Source organism: Prunus avium, chromosome 8 (genome assembly GCF_965620075.1).
Source record: "Prunus avium chromosome 8, drPruAviu1.hap1.1, whole genome shotgun sequence".
Taxonomy (NCBI): domain Eukaryota; kingdom Viridiplantae; phylum Streptophyta; class Magnoliopsida; order Rosales; family Rosaceae; genus Prunus; species Prunus avium.
In genome coordinates this window covers 23,041,210-23,061,410 of record NC_142291.1, presented here as the reverse complement: position 1 = coordinate 23,061,410, position 20,201 = coordinate 23,041,210, and the positions used below count along the sequence as shown (strand labels likewise).

The following is a 20,201-nucleotide window of genomic DNA, read 5'->3' as shown; positions in this document are numbered from 1 at the left end:
ACGTTCGCGCTTCATCACTCAGCAGCAGCCATCTTGCTGCCCACTGAGCAATATAAAAACATATATACAGAGAGAGAGAGAGAGAGAGAGAGAGAGAGAGAGAGATGGGTTGGGGTGGGATATTGGGTTTTGAGTATGGAATTGTCCAAGCACCATTGGGACCTGATATTTCTGGACCCGAGCTTGTTGCTGCTGTTGCTAATGCTGGGGGACTTGGTTTCCTCAAAGCCCCTGATTGGGTATGCTTCTTTCCTTTCACTTTTCTTTTATTTACATTTCTTTCTTTTATGATCTTAATTTCCCATATCAGAATTCCAATATTGTTCTTGATAGTGGTTTTATCTAGTTGGAAAATAATATGATTAAACTAGCTAAGGATGGTTTGCAATATTTCTGTGTTTTCCCTGCAATTGCTCAAGTAATTAAGCCCCTTTTTTCTTTAGATGAATCTTCAGCCCTTGGTTTCTGAACTTAAATTCCCATTTTCAAAACTTAAAGGTAGATTTGGAGATCAATTTGACTAACCGCTTCAGGTCTAGTCTGATCAGCAATATCAGCTAAATTTTTACCTCTTGCAAATTTTAAAACTTAAAAGTACAAACCCTGGTCTTTTTTCATGTAGTCTGTGTTGTGTACCTTCAATTTTTCCACATCATTCAACCATTGCAAGTTGGCTTTATTTGAATGTTCACACTTTAATATGTGCTTTAACAATAACGATTCGAGACGCATATGTGGATCGTGCCAAGCAATAACATCCAGCTAGCCATTGGAGTTACTCTGCATCCATGTCAATTTCCCCGAATACAGACTTCTCTGCCTCAAATTGGTACATCAGTTCAACTGAGTAATGCTCTAATTTTGAGATTTTCCTTTGTTCATAAACTTTTTTAGGACTTGTAGTCCATTTTCTAAGTCTTACTCTTTTTATTCTTTGGATTAGATTGGCCATTTGTCTTCTTCCAACCAGTTTGAACGTTCTTTCCCTCTTGTAGTGAAGAAAATAAGGACTGAGATGACCGTGAGCCTTAATGATTATCACTCAGTCTTCATGCCTTTGATTGCTTTTTCTTGGCTGCATAATTCATATACACCAGAAGTCTGATCACAAATGCACAAATACATGCCCACCCAGTCTCAAACCTGAGAGGGTGAGGAGGCGTAATTATGCCCGAGGCCACTTTCCATGCCTTCACCTCTTTTGTTTTCTATGCCACATCATTAGCTTTTCCAAGGAAGCTCTTGCAAAATTCAGATCAGTGGTTCAAGGTTCAGTATGGTCTGTCATTTGGAAATCTGGAAGTGCATCTGTGATAGTTATAATCTCTTCCATAAAGGTGGAAACAAACAGGCAAAGAGGAAAAGAAAAAGAAAGATATGGAAAAAAGCAGCTAAACGGTTCTCCGAATTGATTATGTGAATATATCAATATAGAATAACTGGCCTTTCTTGGTACTATGGTCTCCTTGCAGTATTTTAGCAGCAAATCGCTGTTAAGCTTATATTAATATAATCACTATGGTCTCCTTGCAGGATAACTTGTGAACATAAATATGCCATTAAAGAAGAAATTTCTGATATACTAATTCTGACTGATCAGGAGTCACCACATTACCTGCGGGAGCTCATAAGGAAGACTCGAAGCTTAACTGACAAACCGTTTGGGGTTGGTGTTGTTCTGGCATTTCCGCATGAGAAAAATATACAAGTCATTTTGGATGAAAAGGTAGCAGTGCTGCAGGTTTTCTGGGGTGAATGTTCAGAGGAGCTTGTGTTGAAAGCTCATCAGTCTGGGGTTAAGGTTGTTCCTCAAGTAAGTGTTCCTTAAACAATACTGTCGTCGGTGATAATTATGACATAGTGAGCTGTTTGCTTTCATTTCTCTCCTCATTCAACCATTCATATCAGGTTTATCAGAATTGTTTTGTTTGCTTTCCCCGCTCTTCGGAAAGTATCTTTTTTTCTCTCCATCTTTTTTAAGAATTGTATGTAGAGTGCTGAACATGGCTCAAAGGTTAGACTAAGGGCAGTATGGTTTACTTGGTGGATGGTTGGTCAATCTTTTCACTTTGATGCAAAATAATTATTGCCTTGGTGATTATTTTTTCCCCGGACTTCCTGCTGAGTTCCATATAATTCCATTGCAGGTTGGTAGCTTGGAGGAAGCGAATAAAGCAATATATGCTGGTGTAGATGCAATTATTGTTCAAGGGCGTGAAGCAGGAGGGCATGTGATCAGTCAGGTGAGAGTGCTTGTTGGGATCCAAATGTATGAGTGTTATTATAACATTTTCGCTTCTAGAGTTAATGGTAGTTGTATCTGATTACTCTGTCCTTCTTCACTTGGAATATAAAATAACATTAAAAAACAGTTTGAAAGAATGTAAATTTCGGTTTGGGATGGTTTACCTCTCCTTTGAAACAACGACTCCAAAAGAACTATAAGTTGTGAAATCTGAATTGTATTCTTCTCTATTGGAGGAAAGTATATATACAGCCCGGCTAACGTTACAATAGGAAATAGATATAAAAGAATTCCTAGTCTATAGGGATTGACAATTAATATAGTTGACTGGAGAGATATAAACGGGATATACATCAATTAGTTATAAATCAGAGATGCTGTCTAACACTTCCCCACAAATCCGACGATGTGGAAGAGATGAGATTTGAACGAAGGAGGTGGAAACGATGCTTAGAAAGGCCCTTGGTGAGGATGTTAGCAAGCTGATCAGAAGAGGAAACAAATTGAACTCGGTGAGAGCCAGACATAATGCGCTCCAGAATGAAATGGTAATCGAGTTCAATATGTTTAGTGCAAGTATGAAACACCGGATTGGAGGCCATGTAGGTAGTGTTGAGATTGTCACACAACAATAAGGTTGGTCCAGACGGAGAAAGCGCCAACTCATGAAGGAGATGAGAGATCCATGTAGTGTCTGCACAAACATGAGCCAAAGAGCGACATTCAGCCTCAGCAGAGGAGCGAGAAACTGTCGATTGTTTCTTAGCACACCAAGAAATAAGGTTGGAACCAAGAAACACACAAAAACCAGTGGTCGAACAACGGGTATCAAGACAACTAGTCCAATCAAAATAAGAGAAACCACGAAGAGCAAGGGGGCTAGGAGACCGACGAAAGGAAAGACCAAAACCAAAAGTGCTCTTCAAATAATGAAGAATACGCTTAGCAGAAACCAAGTGAGGAGAACTAGGAGCGCTCATAAATTGAGCAATATAATGAACGGCAAAGGAGATGTTGGGTCTAGTGAAAGTGAGATATTGAAGGGAGCCCACAAGCTGCCTGTACTCAGTTGCATCAAAAAGTAACTCACCATCAAGAGAGGATAGCTGATGAGATGCACAAACCGGAGTATTACAAGGCTTACAATCAGTCATGGAATGCCATTTGAGAAGATCAACAGTATATTTGGTTTGTGAGAGGAGCCAGAGCTAGTAGAGCTGGCTTCAAGCCCTAAGAAATAAGAGAGCAAACCCGTATCAGTAAGTTTAAACTCTTGACCATGTGTAAGAACAAATGAGGAGATGAGAGAGGGTTGATTCCCTGTCAGAACAATATCATCAACATACAATAAGAGAACCATAATGTCAGAAGAGCAGCGAAAGATAAATAAAGAGGGATAAGCTCGACTCTGAACAAACCCAAACTGGAGTAAAAAGCCACAAAGTCGCTGAAACCAAGCATTAGGAGCCTGCTTAAGACCATAAATGGCTTTATGAAGCCAGCATACATGAGTAGGGCGAGCTGGATTAAAAAACCCCGGAGGCTGAGACATAAAAACAGTAGTCTTCAAATAACCATGAAGAAATGCATTCTTCACATCCAGTTGACGAAGAAGCCAACCAAAGGAAACTGCCAGAGCAATAACGATTTGAACTGTTGTGGGCTTCACCACAGGACTAAAAGTCTCATCAAAATCAATACTAGGTTATTGATGGAACCCCTTAGCAGTAAGCCGAGATTTGTACCTCTCAATAGACCCATCTGACTTCCGTTTAAGCTTAAAAACCCACTTACATCCAACCACATGTTGCTGAGAAGGAGGAACAAAAGCCCATGTCCGATTCTTGAAAAGAGCATTAAATTCAGTAACCTTGGCCTCACGCCATTCAGGAAAACTAACAGTTTGCGAGAAACAAGTGGGTTCTTCGGGAGTAAGAGAAGCATGAGCCAACAAAGCACGGGGAAGAGGATACCGAATGGTGCCGTCGGTGCGAACTCGAGGGCAAAGAGTACCAACCTGGCGGCGAGTAAGTATAGGATGACGCACAGCAACAGGTGAACCAGAATTAGAAGTTTACCCATCAACAGTGGGCTCAGGAGCTGTAGGAGAGGATGGTGCAGAATGAGACTGCGGATCAGGAGGTGGACGTGGGCGGCGCTGGTTTGTTCGAATAGGAGCCATGTGTGGGGAAGATGATGCCTCTGTAGCCGGTGGCAAGGTGGGATAGGGCAAAGTAGCAGGAGGGGGCACAACAAGTGAAACAAGGATTGCAACCTATTCACTGGGATGAGGTAAACGTTTCTGTGCAGTAAAGGGAAATGAATGCTCATCAAAGCGAACATGGCGAGATATGTAGAGATGACTAGTATTGTGATCTAGGCATTTGTATCCTTTATGTTGCAAGCTGTAACCTAGAAAAACACACTCAACAGTTCTTGGTAAAAGTTTGTTAGTCATATATGCACCTAAATGCGGATAACATGCACAACCAAAAACTCGCAACTTAGAATATGAAGGAATTTTTCCATAAAGACAAGAATAAGGGGAAGACTAATGAAGAACAGGTGAAGGAAGACGATTGATGAGAAAAACAGCAGCGGAGACGACATCAACCCAATGACAAGTAGGAACCTGACTCGAGAGAAGAAGAGTTCGAGACATGTTAGCAATGTGACGGTGCTTGCGTTCAACAAGGCCATTCTGTTGAGGAGTATGGGGGCAAGAAAAGAGATGATGAATTCCATAAGAAGAGCAGAGTGCTTGAAATGCCTCGTTATCATATTCTTTGCTGCCATCACTCGGAGAGGCATTAACCAAGTCTGTATTAGAGACTGGTTATCCTATCAAAGCTAGCTAGTTAGAAATCAATTTGGCCTATTAAAGATAATCTGAGACAGATCTAGTCCCAGGAGAAATCTCATTAAGACAACCCCAAAGATGAGAGGAGTTGGCGGTTAACTTCTAAGTGAAGTATTTGGAGATAAGAGACCACATGGAGGTAGAGGTTTTGCAGCCAACTACAGAAGCAAGAATGGGTTCTGACAAGGTAGCAGATAGTGTACTGACAAGAGTCTTGTTTGTGCGAACCCAATGGTATAATCTGGTGAAGAGGTGGCTGCACATAGATGAGTGCCATCAACATATTTGAATAAATCTTGTCCAATAAGGAAGGCTTCAACCTGATGATACCACAAGAGATAGTTATCATCATTAAGCTTCACCATGGTGTGTGATGTTGGGGAGAGAATACGTGGCCATGGCAGCAACGGTTGAGGAGGCAGTAGCGAAAGAACTCATCTTAGAGACAGAGGAACGGGGGGGCACTTTGATTGTGGTGGTTGGACTTTGATGCGACAAATCTGGAATGGTTGGGCAGCGATGGAACAAGACCGTTTAGGTGTGTTGTGCGACAGGCCTGAGAAGAAGAAAGAAGAGTGGCGCTGTACCCAGAGAAGAGAAGAGAGAAAAAAAAGTAACCCAAAACCCTAGGAAAGAATTTGCGGTGACACCATGTAAGGTTGTGAAATCTGAATTGTATTCTTCTCACTGTTGGAGGAAAGTATATATATACTGCCAAGCTAATGTTACAATGGGAAATATGTATAAAGGAATTCCCAGTCTATAGGGATTGACAATTAATATAGTTGACTGGAGAGATATAGACGGTATATACATCAATTAGCTATAATTCAGGGATGCTGTCTAAAAAGAACAAAGCACTAGATAGAGTTAAAGCAATTAAATGTATTACCAGCTAGATCATTATCTGTTATCACGCTGTGTTAATACTTATAAATAAAATAAAAAAGAAGAGAAGAAACTATCTGTTCTTTGATGAGTTTCTTTTCGTTTCAAATATCCCTTTTTGCATATGTCACATGGATAAGATTGCATATGCATCGTAATTTTTTCTTTGGAGTGTCAATGTCTTGAACTAAAACCTTTGACCTCGTCCCAGAAAGAACTCTATGGATTGGCACTGCTGCTTCACATTCGTGTTTTTGTGTTTTATTTTCGTTCTTTGCTTATTTGTTGCCTGATTTTTTGTCTAAGGATTTACTGATAAGTGTTGACACCCATGTGCTTTCTATTGTTAATATATTACAGGATGCTTTGATTTCATTGTTGCCAAAGGTGGCTGATCTTGTTGGAGATCGAGATATACCTGTTATCGCGGCCGGTGGTATAGTGGATGCCCGTGGATATGTTGCTGCTCTGGCCCTTGGTGCTCGGGGGGTCTGCCTAGGCACTAGGTTTCATATACTCCATCTTTATATAGTTCAACTAATGAAAAACATTCTGAACTGTCACAGTTTGAGAACTTTCATCTATCAAACTTAAGTTTTATCTATGTTGATTTTGGTTGATATATAAGATTTTTCTCATTATATTACAGGTTTCTTGCAACTCAGGAAAGCTGTGCTCATCCCACATACAAGAGGAAGCTGGTTGAATTTGACAGAACTGAGTATACTGATGTATTCGGGCGTGCAAGGTGGCCTGAAGCACCGCATCGCGTTCTGCATACACCGTTCTTCAATGATTGGAAATCTCTTCCTCCTCATCAGAATGAAGCGGATCAGCCTGTCATTGGTCGTTCGAAAATACATGATAGGGTGAGAATGAAATCCTTTCATAATTGACAAGTAAAGCATCTACTTTGTTTGAAGATATAGGCCATGAACCATTAACAATTTCTGGGTTATGTTCTTCAACAGGAAATAGACATTCGTCGTCTTGCCGGTACTGTTCCGAATGTGACTGCAACTGGTGACATTGAAAGCATGGTGATGTATGCTGGCCAAAGTGTAGGCCTCATCAAGGAAATTTTACCTGCAGGGGAGGTGGTAAAGAGGCTAGTTGAAGAGGCTCAACTTCTGATAAAGCACAAGTTCAGTGATATATTGTTAACTCACAGCTGAGCAGATGAGTTTCACACTGTAGAATTTATAGAGTTGGGCTGCTGTGGTCAACAAAGTTTGTTGATGGATGACTTTCCCCTCCTCTCCCCGTAGTTTAGATTTTATTAAAGTAGAATATCACCTGTATAAAAATATAAATATAAATAAAAAAGACCACGGATGTTCTCTTTCTATTAGTACAATCTAGTAACTTCACTATAAATTTTGTTAATGCTATAATAGGTTAAGCAAATTCTACAGAAAATTAAATCAGCAGAATGAGATAATAGAGTCCTGCACCCTTAACGCTGAATACAGATACAATTCAGCTGTCTCAAAGTACTTAAATTTTGTTGGTGTTGTGAAATAAGAACAAAGGAGAGAGACAAGGATCAGAGAATTGAATGTGTCATTCCAACTTATTAAGCTTTATACAATGTATGCAAGGGATTTATAGCTGAAGTGGTTCGTTAAGAATATTTACCCGTGAACTTGAGGTCTTAGGTTCGATTCTCCCCTCCCCAATATTGTTTGTATCCAAAATGAAAAAGCTTCCTATAATGTACATGATCTTAAATCAAATAAAATTCTGAAGTAATTATCTTGGTATTATCACCCTAGATCATATAAATATAGGATATCGTGAAATTAATGATTTGGATGCCAAACCAAAACCAAATTACAGGACTAAATTTGCCTGCCAATGATACTGAGAAATAGCATAAATTATAGAAGTTATGACTATTGAATTAACAAAACAGAAATAATAATAAAAAATGACGCATAAATTAATGAAGTCATGACTATTGAATTAACAAAATAGAAAGGTTGAGGTTGGCCCCAATATGTTTGAATGTATTATGTAGCACCAAAAAACATTTCAAATTCACAATATCTTGCATGGATCTATACCTCATATTCCATATTGTCAAACCTTTCAAAGGCCAAAGAGTTATAAAATATTTTTATAAAAAATTTAATTTTGCTCAAAATTTTTAAATTACACATTCTTTATCGTTATATCCTATAAAACTTAATCTATAGACATTTTCTCTTTATAAACTTTCAAAATGCAATTAAAAAATTCACTAATATTCCAATCCCAGCTAGGTCAAAAAAAGATGGTGGTAGCTTTTTTCATGGTGATGGGCCATCACTGATGGCAGCTTTAGCAGTTTTGTTGCCAGCTCTAGGTGGAGGAGAAGTGTATGTTGTAGGAGCACCTCTTCAAGCAAATGAAATTTTGACGCTTATCAAAGTTCAAAACAAAAACAGTTAAAAGAATTTCAGAAAAAGAAATTAAACGTAATTGACGTCTATCAAATTCAAATGTAACCTTATATCTCATTAAACAAAACCTATGTAAACTTTCTTCGACCTTTAATTGGCAAAACATACATGCCAATTTAATGGAATATGGTACGTGAAGAGCAATGGAAAAAGCATGGAGTTGGTGTTACTGAAAACAAGAGCATTTGAATGAATATGGTGGTTTCAAAGTAACCTTTATTCTATGTTTTCTCTACTCTCTCCAATTTTATATGTTCAAATTTACTAGTAGCTGTAGTACAGCCTGCATGCACCAAGCTACAATGCAGAAAAATACTAGAACTCTTTGAATTTGGGAATTATCAAATTTGGGATAACAGAAAAAGTCCTTACTAGGGGTGGGCACGGTCCTGTTCGGGTTGGTTTTTGCCTCAAATTGGAATCAAAACTCGTACTATTTATTCGGTTTGGTTCGGTTCAGTTTTAATAAAAAATTATAAAATTGTCCAGTTATGGTTGAACCGATTTCAATCTAGTTTCGATCCGGTTTAGTTTTGAACCAAATTATTATTTTTTTTCAAATTATTATTTTTTATACAAATTTCAACTGAAATTTTATTTTTTTGGCTTGAAAATTAACAAATTATACAATTTCATACGAAAAGAAATATTGGGGCTAGAAAAGAGAGATGTTTTGAACCTGAGCTCGTGTAAATATTAGTTATGAGATTAAAAATATAGCATTGGATATAAATAAATATTAAAAAAAAATATTTTTTAATTTGACCGGTTTGGTTTGGCCCTGTTCGGTTTGAACCGGAATGGTAACCGATTAGAATCGGTTCGGTTCAGTTTTTTGAATTAGGTTTGACTTTTTGGTGAACACGGTTTTTTTTGGTCCGATTTGGTTCGGTTGATCAGTTCTTCGGTTTCGATGCCCACCCTAGTCCTTACACTGATTTGAAATTGACCCTGGTATACATTTCACTATTCCACTTGTTCATCAATCTATATATATAAAGCAAAAGGAAGAGAATGGTGAAACATTCAAAAAAACCAAAAATGCCCTTTGCCAATGAAAAAATTAAAAACACACCATTTTAATTAAGAGAGGGTGAAATAGTAAAACACCACCGACTTAATAAAAAGAAAAAAGAAAAAAAGAGTCGTGCTGTGCTACCACAGGGGAAGGGTGAAGAACGGTTTAACCCACGAACAACGGTTGCCTAGAAAAGAAGAAGAACTAAAGAACGCGGAGACAAATTAAAAAACAAATTGAAAAACCAACTCAAATCCGCTGCAGTTCATGTCAGTTTTAACACTTCCCACACGACCCAATATCCTCATGCCATTACACATCAGTTCCTTTCAGTTTTTTTGCTTCAATGAATCTTCTTTCTGCAGAGCATCAAGATGTCAGGGGTACAAATCTCTCTCTCTCTCTCTCTCTCTCTCTCTCTCTCTCTCTCATTTTTGGTTCCTGATGGAATTTTTGCTTCAATTTTTGCTCTTTGTTTAATTTTTTTTTTCCTATGAAGCATCAATGTAGAAAGCATTTAGGTTTGATCTGTTTACTGTGGGAGCAATTTCTTCCCACGAGAATATTCGATTGAAAGATCCCCCTTTCTTCTTCGCTGCCTCTTTCTCCCAGCAAAACAAATTGAATAAGAGGACCACACCCGGGGGGTGTTGGCCAAAGGTCCTCCGATGCCTAAGTCAGTTCAAGTGTTTTGTAAGAAAGCACTAGCTAAATAGGGTACGAAGATATATATGTAAGGTATAAACCGGGTGGCCAGAGCCGTGAGTGGTGGCCGGAACCTTGTGAAAAAGGGAGAGAGAGTATGGCGGCTAGGGTTTGTGAGGGATAATCTCTGTAGAGTTTCAGTAGGAATTTAGACGTACCTCAACCCTTGTGTGTAGCCATCTATTTATAGGGGCCTCGGAGGCTAGGGTTTCAGAGGAATAATTCCGTCTTTTGAGCAGTTCATGCACCTATACTCTGTGTCCAGGCGACAGGGTAACTTTGGCTGTGTCCAGGCGATAGGGTAACTTTGGCTAGGGTTTCAGAGGAATAATTCCTAGAAGACGTGGCGAAATCGGTGGTTTTTTGCCTTTGGAGATTAGGAATGTTGGCCAAGGAGGGCGGTCCACAGACATGTACCTGCTCACTTTCAGACTATAGGTGTTTTTTGTTGGGGTTTGGTTATGTGTTTGTTGGTACATGTTCCTATACCGAATGTTGGATGACTAAGATTTCTGTTTTCTGTGCAGGCTCAGTGAAGTGCAATCTTGTGTCGAAGTAAGAGGAAGAGGAGATAGAGTTTGTTAGAAGTGCGATTTCTGAGGATAGGCGGGCTGCGAAGAACATGTGACGCCAGAGCTTCTGCTTGAGTTAGGGTTGCTTCAAAGCAGTGAGTGTTTGTCCCCTTCCTGTGTCTGCATTCATGTTTTTTTTTTTTTTTTTACAATCTAACAATCACGTTTTGTGGTGGTTGCAGTGGCTGAGGTGCCAAGAGCTGTGGTCACGATGGGGGACTCACCGAAGGTGGCTGTGGATCTTGAGAAGAAGCAGCAGAAGCTGAAGGAAAGGCGAGAGAGAGACACGGCCAAGCGGGCGAGGAAGGCTGCAGCTAAGGGTGCAGCCAGCGCTGTGGGGGGGGGGGGGGGGGGGGCAGAAGGGGTAGCTGCAGAGAAGCGTCCTCGAGAAGACGAAGGTACTGGGTTGGGAGGTGGACAAAAGGCGGAGGGTATTGGAGGAATCGATCTGGACCCCCCACCGAAGCTGCCGCTGGGGATGGAGGAGCTCTTCCCTAAGGGCACCGAGGACACGGACTTTGCCGCTATTCAGTGGCAGAAGAAGGAGGTAACCCTGGCGATGCATCGCCAGGAAGTGCCCCTTGTGAACACCTTCCTAACAGGGGTGAAGATGGATGCGGGGGAGCTTGCTCGGACGAAGGCCACGGACTTCTTGGATCGAGTCCAGAAGTCAGTCCTCTCTACTGCCAATGTGAGTATACTAGTACTGTGATGAAACTTTTTATACTTGCGAGTTTTTGTTTGAAGCTAAATCTGATGACATGTCGTTGCAGGCGTTCGGGGATATGTACATCACCCTGGCCAGGGCTGAGAAGGAGGTGGCCTTGGCGAGGCGCCATTCCGAGATTGTGAAAGCTGCTACTGCTGAAGCCCAGGCTACCATTCGAGAGAAAAACGAGCTGCAGCTAAGGGTCGGGAGGCTCGAGCGGGAGCTGAAGGAGACGGCGCGGCGGCTAGAGGTGGTAGAGGAGGCCAGGGCTGAAGCTGAGAGGAAGAAGGTGGAGGAGCTAGCTGCGGCCCGCACCGAGGTTGTCGAGGGGTACAAGGGTTCGGAGGAATTCAAGAACCTTGTGTTTGATGCGATGGTTGAGGAGCAGTATGGGTGGGAGAAGCTGGTGGCGAGGTTTAATCCAGACTTGGATATAAACTTCGACACCAGTAGTGCCCCTCCACCTATTCCTCCTGGCAGGGAGTTGCTCTTTGCTTCCCCCTCGTCTAGAGATGCTGCGAGTCCTTCTGATGCCGAGGCTGGTGGCGGTGCGGCGGTTCCCGAGGCTGAGTCCGCACATGAGGAGGCACCAGAGCAGCCTGCGCAGTAGAGAAAGCAGCGCAGTAGAGACTCAAAATCGAGAGAGAGGTGGGGAAGCATCAGGAATAAGGAATAAGAAAAGAAAAGAAAAGCACACGTTAGACTTGGAGTTCTATTTCCACATAACTGCTGCTATTTCCTCATAACTGCTACAGTTCCAAATTTCAACTGCATAATCAAAACTTCTTCGCCAATCTTCACAAACGAGTTCTTCATTATATTTTTTTATCTTCCTTTTTTTCTGTTCTTTATAGCTGTTTCGGTTTCTTCTCCTATTTTGTTCTAACTTATTGGAGTTGGGGGCCCCTTTGGCAGAGCATCAGGTAAGAATCTTCTCTCTAGAAACTACTCTAATTTTTGTTCCAAATACAATTCTAGAGACGTGGTAGTGGTTGCAACTGAGGTGATCTATTTTGTTTGGTTCAGTTAATGCTGTAGATTATGTGCAGGTAAGACTTTGGCGTTTGAGGTATATAAGCTATTAGCTGAATGAAACACTTTGGCCTTTGGTTTCTTTCACTTTGTGGTTGCTGGAGGAGCCGACTATTGGTGGATATGTTTCTCTTTCAGTCTCCTTGATGTCGAACTAGACACTTTGTGTGGGACAAATGAAGAAGGTACCCGGTTTTCCAATTCTTTTGATGCGGCAAACGAAAGCACTATGTATGGTTATGTTGATTTCTCCTGGAAGATCAGAAGGTTCTTAAACATTGGATCAGAAGCAGCATTAAGGAAGAATATGAAAATCGTAGATCAATTTGTTTATAAATTAATCAAAGACAAGATTGAAACAGTTCATAATTCAGAAGATAAGCTACGAGCTGTGAGTTACCTTCTAGGTCATGTTTGTCCTGGATTGAATTAATTTCATGTTATTATTGATTAATATAATTGAATGAATGGCAGTTGAAGAAAGTAGACATTGTTTAAATGCTTTTGGCATCGGAAGAGACTGATCCAAAGTACTTGCGAGACATGGTCCTCAGCCTCATTGCATTTGGAAAAGACACAACGGCTAGCACTCTTACATGGTTTATTTATATGCTCTACAAGCATCCTCACAAGAAAAGATTTCACAGGAAGTGAGAGGAGCAACAAATCTGAAAGATAATTCAAGCATTGATGAGCTTGCAGACAACCTTACTGAAGAGGCCCTTGAGAAAATGCAATATCTCCTTGCAATTTTGAATGAGACAACCAGGCTGTACCCTGCTCTTCCACTGGTAACTCTAATTCAAACACAATTGCAAGGCTAAGCTGATATAAACAACATTGTCTGCTGACCAGATGGATTTGAATCTTTATAATTTACATTTAACAAGTTTGTTTGATGTTGTCGTAGAATGGGAAGGTTTGTTTTTCTGATGATACCTGGCCAGATGGATTTAGTGTCAAAACAGGTGATGTGGTGGCACACCATGCTTATGGCATGGGCAGGATGAAATATATATATGGGGTGATGATGCAGAAGAATTTCGGCCAGAGAGATGGCTTGATGAAAATGGTCTTTTCCAACAAGAAAGCCCTTTCAAATTCATAGCCTTCAGTGTAAGAAATAAATTAATGTTGATATGATCAGTAACACATGCCACATTTTATTAAAACATGCACAAAGGATGAGTAGACTTATAAACTATGGGGAATTCTAAATACATTTGTTGATTTAAACAGAAGGGTCCAAGGATTTGTGTGGGGGAAGGATCTATAAAGGATTTGATATTTCTGCTGTGCTTTGGGGCCGCTACATGTTCAAGCTGAGTGATGACAACAAAGTAGCACGTTACAAGACCATGCTCACCCTCCTTTTTAAAAGGGGGCTTTATGTCCAAGCCTCTCCAAGATTGGGGCATGCAAAATCTTAATTAAACTATATATTAATATTATTTTTATATATTAACTTATTAATTAAACTTTTCTGTATAATATTAGTTTTTTTTTTGTCAAACTATATATTATTAGTATTGAATATGTTATTGTAATGTTGCTTATATCCTCTTTATTTATAATACCACTAGCCTCCCTACACACGCGTAAGCGTGTGCGGGAGGTCTTTTTTCGATCATGCGCTACGTGCGACTTATAATTTTTCTAATTTTTCTATTTTTGTAATTGTATTTTTTTAGATGACCATCTCAAGTATTTTTTTTTTATCGACCTTCTATATGTGCATCTCAACAGTTTACACACATCTAGAAAAATAAGGGCGATAAAAGAAAATACTTAAGACGATCATCTAAAAATTGTAAGTAGTGCGATAAAAGAAAAATAGAAAAATTGTAAGTAGTGCGTAACGTGCGTGATCGAAAAAAGACCTCTCGCACACGCAACCGTTGGATTCTTTTCATATGCTGATGTATCAGCTGTGGCTGAGACGGGACACCAACAGATACGTGCGTAGAGAATCGGCTTAGAGATTCTACTCCTCGTTGGATGATGATGTACAGATGGAATGAATGAATTTTGTCAGTTTGTTTAGAGAGTATATCCATGTATGTGATTTTAACTAATTGAGATTCTACCCACCGTTGGATATGGTTGGTGTCAAACAAAGTAGGGCAAATATTTAGTTATGCTCAGATACGCTCATATTTTATTCTTCTCCAATATGGAGGTATTTATAGAAAAGTACAACCCTAAATAAAATAGGAAATAAATCCAAATTACAATAGGAAATAAATCTTAACTATAATTGGACTAGACAAATAGGTAAGTAACTAAAATTCTAATGAAATAAGGAACCAAAATCCTAACTAAGTAAGGACTTGCCAACACTCCCCCTCAAGTTGGGCAAAGATATTTCGCACGCCCAACTTGACAAGCGAGTCACAGAACACCATACTTGAGAAGCACCAATTGTAGAGAAGGTCTTTTCGTCAACCATAAGCAAAGTTCGCAGCAGAAACACAAAAGCAAACCCTAAAAAATAGGGCACATAGCAGAACACAGAAACCCTGTGAACATGGCAGCAGATAAGGCAGAACACAGAAGCTCTGTGAGCACGGCAATAGATAAGGCAGAACACAGAAACCTTGTGAGCACGGCAGCAGATAAGGCAGAAACCAAACCCTAAAAATAGGGTAAGGCAAGGTAAGGCAAATAAAGGCCAAGCAAAGGCAAGGTGGCAAGGCATGGCATAGAACCCTAAAAATAGGGTAAGGTAAGGCATGGCAAGGCAAATTCAAACCCTAACAAATAGGGTAAGGCAAGGCAAAGAAAGGCAAAGCCAAAGGCAAGGTCAACGGGCATGACCATAGCGGAAACACACCAGTAAAGGCATGAGCAACAATACTGGCACCAACAAGAGCAACAAGGTAGAGACATAACAGGCATCATCAACAGCAATACAAGGCATTGGCATTGGCACCAGCAACAGCAGAGACAACTTCTCTTCACTCCCCTTCTCCCCCTGAAGAGAAGGGGTCGATGGAGCCATATGATCAATGGTATTTAAGAAACATGCACTGACTAACACTGAGATGTAGCAGAATCAGCCATGGCAGATAAGTGGTTAAATTGTAGCGGAATAGATGAGCAACGGTGACAATAGCAAGGTAGGCAACGATGACGGTAGCAAGGTAGACGGCAGCGGCGGCAGACTAGGATTATAAGCTAGATTTATAGTGCAACGAAAATAGGTAGTCTCTAGGGTTAGGGTAGAGACAGATCAAAACACAGTAACATCATCGGCAATGACCATAACAACGGAAACAATAGCGGCAATGGTAACATCAACGACAGTAGTAGAGGTAACGGCAACGACAATAGCAACAACAACAGTTCTTCCATATCAACTTTAGCTAATTCACACAGACAACTTCTCTTCACTCCTCCTCTCCCCCTGAAGAGAAGAGGTCGTCGGAGTCAAGAAATAAGCAACATTTTCATGGGAATATGTCAAGCTAATGAGGATACGTCAATAAACATATCCTTTTCACTCCCCCTCCCCCCCTTAAAGAGGAGGGGAGGAAAGCACTTAAATTGTAAGGAGAACGCAAACACAGGTCACAAGAAAACCTAGGCTCTTATACCATGTCAAACAAAGTAGGGCAAATATTTAGTTATGCTCAGATACGCTCATATTTTATTCTTCTCCAATATGGAGGTATTTATAGAAAAGTACAACCCTAAATAAAATAGGAAATAAATCCAAATTACAATAGAAAATAAATCTAAATTACAATAGGAAATAAATCTTAACTATAATTGGACTAGACAAATAGGTAAGTAACTAAAATTCTAATGAAATAAGGAACCAAAATCCTAACTAAGTAAGGACTTGCCAACAGTTGGGTAAGTTCTCACCTTGGCTAATTGATGGATGGAGGATATCTCATAGGCCTTATTAATACTAGCCTATTTGCACGCGCTTTCGCGTGTGCGAGAGGCTTGTTTTTGATCACGCGCGCTACACGCGACTTACAAATTTTCGTAAATATTTTTTCGCAATTGTATTTATATAGATGCCCGTTTCAACAGTTTCATATTTTAATCGCGCGTGTGTGATAAATCGTTGTCTTAAAAGTTTTCCTTTATCGCCCGTATTTTTCTAGATGTCCATCTTAGCAGTTTCATTGTTTTCTTTTATAGCGTGTAACCTGTTAAGATGGACCTCTAGAAAAATACGGAGATAAAGGAAAACTTTTAAGACGACGATTTATCACACGTGTGCAATTAAAATATGAAACTGTTGAAACGGACATTGTTGCGTAGATACAGCTGCACCAAAATGGATTCAGTTGCATCCTCAACTTGTGATACTCGCAAGTGCACGAGCCGTTTGGTAGTATAGCATATGTAAGTGCGAGGTCGATTCCACGAGGATTGGTGATTGAATGATCCAATTCATTTTCCCTACACAAAACAGAAATGAAAAAGAAAGGAAATAAATAAAACAAGGAAGAAAGAAAATAACTAACTCAAGTAGATAAGTTCCCAAGTTCAATTAGATTAATGGATTGATTCTAGCTAAAGTATGATTAAGCCATGGTGTGTGGTCATAACCTTGTGTTCCTAATTCCCTAATTTGATCATTTGTTGTCTAACCTAAAATTAAGCATTAGGAACCCATTAAGCATAGAAGAACAATTTAAACAACCAAGTATGTATCTAATCCCTGTTGTCGAATGTCCATACATACTCTTCCTATTCATAGTTCAATTCGAATTAAAGCATGGTGTATACTCTTAATTCAAACCAAGATAGCTAACATGCAAGCCTAAATGGTGATCAATCATTCAAACTAGCATATTAACTTATAAGCATAATGAATAAGAACAAAAACCATAATTGAAACTTGGAAACTAATTCAACTTGAAAACTTAAGAAAAGAATTTACATTACAAAGAAAAATAAATTACAACTAAGAAGCAAAAGGAAAGCTAGAATTGAGAACTAGAAAGCAAAATTAAGAGAATTTGAGGGAGAGAAGGGAAGGGAGCTCTAGAGAAGTGTTTGAGAGCTCCCCCCCTTGGGGTGTGTTTACAAGCTTGGGAAACCTCACTATATATAGGCCTAAAGAAGCTGAAAATCTGAATTAAGTATGGCTAATGCATACAACACTTTGTTTTATAAAATCTGAAATGGTTGATGCACTTCACTAATGCATACAACACTTCCATTATAAAATCTGAAATGGTTGATGCACTTCACTAATAAATCCCACCAGCAGCCCTAGCTCATCTTCATGTCACCATGACCAAGCTTCCAACCAGAAATAATAGCTCATCCTGAGGTCAGCATGACCAGCAACTTCAAGGGCTTACGAATTGGGCTTCCCTTAAGCAAATTAAGACTTTAAGCACTCAAACTTGAAGTTCAGAATGTCTTCTTTCCAGCCATATATCATTTGGGCCAATCCAAGGTCGGAGGAGGAAGTTAAGGCCAAAACAAATTGCTAACTCATTTTGCGCGCTGATAAAATCCATCCTGAGCATGGCTCTGTGTTTGCTAGGTAACAGACTCCACAATTATCCAATGGGGCTGAATTTCGGATATGTTATAGTATACACCCATTGGAACAACTTTCATGAAGAATGTGGCCTCATCCGAGCTATGTAGGTTGCTGAAACAAAGCTTGCAATATGACCTACGAAACTGGGCTGGCAGGGGACTGTAGCCAAAATTGAGTTTGTCTTTAAGCTCTTCATCCATTCATCCAAATTAGGCCCTAACATGCATGGATTGCATCATTTACTATCCAAAGCCCTCATTATTACCTAAAGCTCAATGAACTGAAAGATAAACACAAAAAGGATTAAAAGCACAAGTTTAACTCAAAAACATAACCAAATCATAAGCTAGAATGGTACAAAATGATATACAATTATGAACTGATCAAATACCCCCAAACCTAGATTTTGCTAGTCCTCGAGCAAAACAAAAGGAAAACAAAGATAAAAACAAACAAGAAGTTAACTAGACCACTTTCGTAGGTAACTCGATTGCATTGAGCATATGCAACAAGCCTTTAAACCTCTAGGCATCCCTAGTAGGAGGAGTTGTGTCTCCTGAGGGTTTAACAGATACGATACCCACAAACGTTTTACTGACTCTGTAAAACAAGGTAATTAGAAAACTTAAAAGATTGTTAGTCCGTAAGCAAAATAAAAAACAAAAACAAAAATAATTACAAAAACAAAACAAAAATAAAAATATAAATAAATAAATAAAAACTCAAAACAATCTTTCCGAACATTTTATGAAGATAAATGACTCATGCACATGACTCAAAAGTTTAAAAGCTCAATTTTAGACATTATTTACAAGGCGGCAAAGTTCAAAACATAACATGTTCAAAGTGTATTAGTGTGATAGCCAAATGCAACAAATTCCCCAATCTTAGTTTTCACACAATTTCAAAAATCATACCAAGCACAAATGCTACTTCAAATCTCACCGAAGTTGTCCTCTCACAAATGAATCACTCAGAAGAGGGCTACAATGCAACACTCAATTATAAACATGAGATTAGAGTTAAATCATAAGGGACTTAACTCAAAATAGGAAAATGAAGAACTTGCATTAATATGATCTCAAGAAGGATGCCAAACACTTAAAAGTAGAAAAATGGATGCAATTCAACCACATGACATTTAAGATCAATTTAGGTCTTTAGTATAGGTTGTAATGGGGCCAAGGGTGTAAGGTGAGTAAGAAATGAAAGGTATGGATAATACAAAGCCCAAGGAACTCGCAATGTAAGAGCATAAAACAATTGTTTACAAGACTTCGAATCATCACGATTAGATTTTTTTTTCTTTTACATGATCAAAACTCCTTATACCTTCATTTACATTGATTCAAACTCCTTTCCAAACACCAAATTATTTTGAAGGCCCAAAAATGAATTTTCAAACAACCGCCACTTAATCACAACTTTCTCTTTTCTTTCACCAATTGTGTGATTATTTTTTTTTCTGGGTTTTTGATGTAATATCCCTTCCCAAACTTAGCTTGAAAAACACATCCGAATTAGAGCTCATGAATTCCTTAGAAAGGTAAATATTTGTTTTTCGGGCTAAGGTGAGGAAATATAATTGGTAAAATGAAAGAAAAGGTTTACATGTAGGCTCAAAATGGTAAACAATGGAAAATCATGCTTAAGCATGCATAAGGTTAGCTTGAAAGGCACAAACGATCCAAAGAAGGCCTTAATATCACTTCTTAAAATGTCATGAAGTCAAATTGCATAAGAATGAATGACTTTTAAGTGATCAACCAAATCAATGAATAATGAGATCAAACAACAACTTTGATGACAAGAAAATAAGAGTATGTGTATAACACTCATGAAATGAAGCACAAGGCTCAAAAGCTCACATTATATGGTTATATAAGTCTAATTTATGCTTGATACAATTATTTGGGTCATGCAAATCCTTTAATTGGAAAATTATGAAACAAATGGCAAGTGCAAAGAAGGTTTCGAACATGTCATGCTAGAACGATGCCAAATTAATTAATTAATTAAATTTTTTTTTTTTACAATAAAAATTTACAAGGAAAACAAAATAAATAATAAATAAAATTCAATTTTCATTTAAGTCATGCAAACATTTATCACAATCTCATCAAATGTGTTCGGAAAGTGAATAAAATCAAAATCAAAATCAAAATCAAAATAAAAGCAAGACTTAACAAAATAAAATAAAAATAAAAACA

General features: G+C 39.0%; 1 protein-coding gene and 1 pseudogene across 3 annotated transcripts; both read left to right on the top strand.

Annotated features, from left to right (window-relative positions):
• Positions 1 to 13: 13 nt before the first annotated feature.
• Positions 14 to 7,341, top strand: LOC110744996 (uncharacterized). 2 transcript variants are annotated; one of them, XM_021945045.2, is made up of 6 exons: positions 14 to 239; positions 1,534 to 1,813; positions 2,148 to 2,243; positions 6,354 to 6,499; positions 6,643 to 6,862; positions 6,965 to 7,341. In XM_021945045.2, exons 1-6 carry the CDS (start codon positions 136 to 138, stop codon positions 7,166 to 7,168), a joined length of 1,050 nt encoding a protein of 349 aa, XP_021800737.1. In that variant the 5' UTR covers positions 14 to 135; the 3' UTR covers positions 7,169 to 7,341. The 2 variants fall into 2 exon arrangements, with proteins under 2 accessions (XP_021800737.1, XP_021800738.1); XM_021945046.2 differs by having other exon boundaries at positions 20 to 239; positions 1,601 to 1,813.
• Positions 7,342 to 12,534: 5,193 nt separating this feature from the next.
• Positions 12,535 to 13,799, top strand: LOC110744994 (cytochrome P450 704C1-like; annotated as a pseudogene). The gene is made up of 4 exons (XR_015826356.1): positions 12,535 to 12,864; positions 12,948 to 13,264; positions 13,384 to 13,589; positions 13,713 to 13,799. The product of XR_015826356.1 is annotated as a cytochrome P450 704C1-like (transcript).
• Positions 13,800 to 20,201: the final 6,402 nt, after the last annotated feature.